This window comes from Ricinus communis, chromosome 6, assembly GCF_019578655.1.
Source record: "Ricinus communis isolate WT05 ecotype wild-type chromosome 6, ASM1957865v1, whole genome shotgun sequence".
In the NCBI taxonomy this organism is placed as follows: Eukaryota; Viridiplantae; Streptophyta; class Magnoliopsida; order Malpighiales; family Euphorbiaceae; genus Ricinus; species Ricinus communis.
The window spans coordinates 27,934,086-27,940,085 of NC_063261.1; the positions used below are offsets into that span (position 1 = coordinate 27,934,086).

The following is a 6,000-nucleotide window of genomic DNA, read 5'->3' on the forward strand; positions in this document are numbered from 1 at the left end:
ACACAAATTCTTGTATTAATCTCTATAATGACTAACATAATCTAAAAGAATTTTTGAACTTACCATTAAAGACTAAATTATTTCAAACTTTAGCCCATTAACACTCAATTTTGAATCCGCCCTTCCATATCCATATATGTAAGAAATAGTTGAGTCCGCCCTTACATATCCATATATGTAAGAAATAGATAAAGTTGAGCAAAACAAACATAAAATATATGATATATGCACCACAATAAATAGAAAATAATATATATATATATATATATATATATATATATATATATTTTATATTTTAATATTAAATGATTGACACATATTCTATTATTTAAGATTAATGACTATGTGTTAACCATTTATCGATTTGATGCATAGATAAAAATATATATTAGAACTAAATATAAAATTTTCTAAATAATTTTAGACATCTTTATAATTTTTTATTAAGAAAGAAATTTGCACCTAAAGGAAATTTTCTTAAGCAGATTTAACTAAAACAACTGTAGGAGCTTTGCTCTTTTCTGTGCTTTGATTATAGAAACTTGGTTTCCTTTGGTTAGGTAGCTCATAACTTTTTGTCTTAAATTGTAGCCCGGTATGTACCATTTGTTGGTAGTTTTACCATGTGCATCTTTTTCTTTGTTTCTGTGGACAAGTACAATTTTTTTTGAGGTGGGGAGCAAGCTCAACTGGAAACCTCAACACCCTTGGCCACTAGGTGGTGGTGGTTGTATCTTTTTCTTTGGTTGTACCCAATATGAACAAAGAAAGATAGACTAATGTACTCTTGCTATTTTTTAGAATAACATTTTAATGGATGTTTACTATTTAAATATAAAGACATAATGCATGTTTAAATATTTAAATTAACATTTGAACTCTTAATTTAATTCTACAGATACTTAAAAGCATATCATTTGTATAAAATAAGAAGTGTGCATCAAAAATAGGACTTTGAAAGAGAACAAGTACATATGTGTGTGCGAAATTTTGATCACCTAAAAGCAAGGGACTTGCTTTGTCTGTAAAAGACATGCGATTCACCTAAGAGCTTTCATTTAAAGCTATCGTGGGAACAGTAATTTTTGCATCGTTTAGTCTAAATTGTATTTAACAAGAAAAGAAATTATCAATCTAACTAATTAGTTAAAAATATTAATTATAGTAAATTATTGATTTTCACTTATTTATCTTTAATAAACGGAACTCACGAGATTAGTTTGTTTATCGTGTAAAATGAACTAAATGCGAATGAGTTAAAAACCAATAAAATTTTAATAACTTAATTTTTTCAAATTTTAAAATTTATATCAAACTCGAGCTCGTTTAATATTATGTCATTAAATTAAAATTTTCAGAGTCGATTGGAGCCCTTGCCCTAGTAAACAAAATGAATTTTAACATAGCAACACTTGAACGTGACAGCTCAGGCCAACCCTTGTATACTTTTCTTGAAAAACCATCTTCTGCTATTAGGATAATTAATTAAGAAGTGTCATTAGCATAAAGACTTCCTGCATTACACAATTTATAATCAAAAAGTTGATCTTGAAACCTTCTCAAATTCAATGTAAAATAACTGTTTGAAGTTTGAATCCATGCAAATGAAAAATATGATTTATTGAACATTTGAAATTACAGAACAGCAAATTTATGTGGAAATCAGAAAAACAATTAATTGTTTCAGTACTACATTGATAAAATGATAAATATTATGCATCTCATAGCTTTTACACGATACATCAATTTTTCACCTACCCAGTTGTCTACAATATGACAATATTACCAAGAGAATCCTGGAACATGTATTGTTTCTGAAACCAGCAGCAAACTATGAAGAGAATAAAGGCTTATAATTAAAAAGTGAAAATCCAGGAAGTGAGTGTGGATTCTAGAAGATCTTGTCATCAATTTGAACAAAGTTTAGATATTCATCATTTATCCAACCATACTTTTCCAAGAATTGATTGACTGGTGCTGCTTTAGGAGGATAATGATCTATGCTATCTTTCCAGACATTAGGATTATCCAAATCTTTCATTACCTCCCAGACACAGTTGTTGCACTTGAAACCTGCTCCAAGACTGATCATTAGTATTCTGTCCCCCTGTCTGAGCCTCTTCTTTGCTTCCATGTAGCCCAAAACATACCAAAGACCACCGGCAGATGTGTTACCGAATCGATGAAGAGCCATTCTGGCCGGTTCAAGATCATAATCATTTAGTCCTAAACTCTTGCCAACCCCATCAATGACTGCTTTCCCACCTGGGTGTAGACAGAAATGCTCAACTCCAGTCTTGAGATTTATACCTGCTCCAACTGCTTCAAGACTGGGGTTCTTGCTTTTGTTTCGACGGCGAGACATGACCGCATATCGAAGTAGTTCTGTTACAGGTAGCACTTTAGGTACTAGGACTCTTAGATTCATGGTAAGAGCTTTAGCAGCAGCTTTTGTTAGGCTTCTTGTCAGGAGAAAACCTCCGTAGCCACTATCATCTTCTACTTGTATACAGCATCCATAGGCTTCATCGTTTGAGCCCAGATGAGTACGAACAAGATGATTCAATTTGAAGATGGCTTTATGCTTTAGAGCTCTATTGTTTGTCAAGACCATAGAACAACCTCCTGAACGGAAAAGACAATTGGAAAGGATCATGGATTTCTCTTTCCCACAATACCAATTTGGGCCTATTGATTCTGTGCTCACAACAACAGCTAATTTGTTCTTGTATGACCTGAATAATTGCCGAACCAGATCAACAGCTACAAGACTTGCACTACATCCCATTCCTGAAAGATTGAAAGCTTTAATATCTTCCCTCATCTTATACCTGTTAACTACACGAGCTGTTAGAGATGGTGCAGGAGAGAACAAAGAGACATTGACGACAAGTATGTCAATTTCTGATGGAGAAATTCCTGTTCTCTCAAATAGTTTATCAAGTGTGTCAAACATGATATCATCAATTTCTGAAAATGCATCTTCTAGGGAAGGATTTTCTTCTCTTCCTTCAATGATGTTTCTCGGGCCGTAAGTTTCATTCCCGATGCCAGCATTGACAATAGTTTGTAATAGAAACCTGTATTGTTCAAGCCCCAAGTTCTTGTTTCTCAGGACAAGTTTCACACAGGACTCTGTGTCAAGCATCCTGTCTTCAGGAGCCTTATAGCACTCATAATCCAGCATATAGCAGCACTGGTCTCTCTTCTGAGAAATCAGCTTGCAGAGCTGGAAAATGACATAGAAGAGAAGAGTCAAGAAAATTATCATGAAAGGTTCCATTTTGGAAAGGTTTTAGATAAGAGCTTGCAAAGGAGAGGTACATACAACTAACGTTTCTTTCTCTATATATAGAAGTTCAACAAGCAGCTCATGTAAAAGCTGTTATTTTCCGTGAATGTTTCAGCAAGTTGATATGTCCTGAAGATAAAACGTTGACTCAGGATTAGGACTCTCAACTACCTTCATGAATTTTCACAGACTGTAAAGCTACAATTGGGTCATCGAAAATTGACTGGATGGGGAAACTACTAATGTATCTCAAGTTAAAAACTATCTTTTTAATCTTTCTAGCACACAGGAAGAGCTCTACTGCTCATGTTTAGAATCTATAAATGTAAGCAATTAAGCTGTAACCTGAAATGGCAGCTGAAAACTATTCTACGGCACACAGGATATATCATACCTGCAAAAAAAAAAAAAAAAGAAAAAAATCAAAAGGGCTATCTTTTCCAAATCCATATAAATAGATTTCACGTTGATGAATAGGTGAAGTAATTAAGGTTCTTCCAGGAGTGGTAAGGGTGAGAAATAGTACTGATTTTTAAATAGTAATTAACCATACTTAGCTCTTCTAGTTTAAAAGTTTAAGATGTTACTTGATATTTCTAACACGCCTAGCAAGCAGATTGCAATTGATTTTGAAGTGGAATTTATTCAATTACAACCATTCAATCTAAAAATCTTAAATGGCTAAGTGAGGTTTCATGATAACTTTAATTTGATTAACAAAATAAATTTTTCATTAAATACATATTTACACCGTTGAATTTGTACCAATTAGTTAGTTTAATATTTTGATTTTTGATTTAACCAAACAAACACTTGATTTTTTTTTTTAATTTCTAAATACTTTTAACTTTTAATTTAACCTAACATACACCTGAATTTTATTATTTTACAATATATAAACACCTTCGTGTAGTACACATGAATATATTGAATGCAGATACATATCAAAATATGTTAAAATATTATAAAAAATATGTAAGAATGTCTATTAGGTAATATTGTCCCTTGGAACCAAAAAAAGACATTGAATTGGTGACCTCAAATTGCGGAAGTAAATTAACTTAACAAGCATACAAGAATCCAAGAAAGAGTAAAGAAAATTAGAAGATAGTTAGGGTTAGAGAAATTGACACAAAGGTTTATAGTGGTTCGGGAACAATTCATTCCTCAAGATCATACTTCAGTATTCCGATATAATCTTTAAGATTACAACCTTTGGATTTTACAAGTTCACGCAACACCTTGGTGTTTTCCAAGGCTAACATTTAACATCTTCTTTTAGTGAACTAATCTCTCATTAAGTCCCTTAACCCCTAAGTATTAATGGTTACTCCATAATTAATTCCTTGTATTTTTAATACCTAGACTCATACAACAATAAATCCAAGTTTTAGTTGAACAATAAGATTTAACTTAATACACTATACAAAGAATAGAATTAAGCATAGAAAGTTGAAAAATAGATTTGCAAAATTTTGGATATAGCAAGATCACACACTTACACCTTCAGTCTTTATGAGGGTTATTTATACTCATATCTGCCTCTTAGAGACGTTACAAAAGGACTCCAACTCATTAAATGCAAATTAGGTGATACGACAAAAAGTTACATGTTGGCATGAAAAGTGCCCCCGCGCTTCTCAAGCACCCTCGCGCTTTCTAAAAAGAGTCGTTGGGGCTCCAATGGCTCCATACACGTGGCTCTGACTTGGTGGTTGAAGTTACAACAATTACTGACATCGCATTAAATGCGAAAATCGCCTTCGCGCTCGTCTTGGTTGCTTTCAGAAGCACCCTCGCGTTCCCCATTGCAAAATCATCTGCCATTTTGAGTCTGCCATTTTGAGTCTTATGCTTCAAATTAGAGCCCCCTCGCGCTTTTTAGTTCTTTTTATAATTCTTTCGTGAAAGCTTAGGGAAGCTTTGACCAATTTGAAATTTTCGATACAATATCATATAGACACTTAAACATGAAATTATCAATATTCAATTTGGTTGTTAAGATCAGAATAGAGATTAATTGACTCTTAGGTCAACAATCTCCTCCTTTTTTATTTTGATAACCAAATTGATTAGAAATATAAAATTAATCATTTACAAGTACAACTAGTTAGGTAAAGAATAAATTTGATTTTTGCCTATGTAGCTTTTCCTCATTGACTTTACTTTTCTCTCCCCCTTAACTCTCTCCCTTAATTCTTTGCAACTTTACATAATCAATTTATTCATTTTATTCTAGTTTCCATTTTTTGCAATTTACTTAATCAATTTATACTAACTTCTACTCATTTGAAAAAATTAAAAAGAATAAACAATAAATAAGAAAGACTAATGCATTAATAACATATTATACGAAAAATTTCTAATCAACAGATGGATTAATGCGTGAAATGGAAAATAAATGTAAAAAAAGAGGAGTAGAAAAATAAAAAAGAGATGAGATCAATCTTCGTCTTCTTATTTTTCTTCTTTTTCTAGAACCATAAGCTCCTTTCTTTTGCCTCCACCACTAATGCTAGCTTAAGGAGAGGGAATTGGAACCTCTTTTTCCTATTCTTTCTAATCTTTAACATGACAATGAGGAATCTTGTAGACTTTTTAAATTTTCATTAGATCTGCATGCAAGTGATGAAGATAGTTTCAAGTCTTCTTCATTTACTTGAGAACCTTATCTTTAAAGGAAAGAGAGAGTTAGCCATGAAAGATAG

General features: G+C 32.3%; 1 protein-coding gene across 1 annotated transcript; it reads right to left on the reverse strand.

The window, feature by feature from the left end:
- Positions 1-1,595: 1,595 nt before the first annotated feature.
- On the reverse strand, positions 1,596-3,331 carry LOC8262681 (3-ketoacyl-CoA synthase 19-like). The gene has a single exon (XM_015723930.3). The coding sequence runs from the start codon at positions 3,281-3,283 to the stop codon at positions 1,892-1,894; it is 1,392 nt and encodes a 463-aa protein (XP_015579416.2). The 5' UTR covers positions 3,284-3,331; the 3' UTR covers positions 1,596-1,891.
- Between the last annotated feature and the right edge of the window lie 2,669 nt (positions 3,332-6,000).

Excerpts from the sequence above, each read along its gene's own strand:
- LOC8262681 (XM_015723930.3), bottom strand. The coding sequence starts at position 3,283 with ATGGAACCTTTCATGATAATTTTCTTGACTCTTCTCTTCTATGTCATT.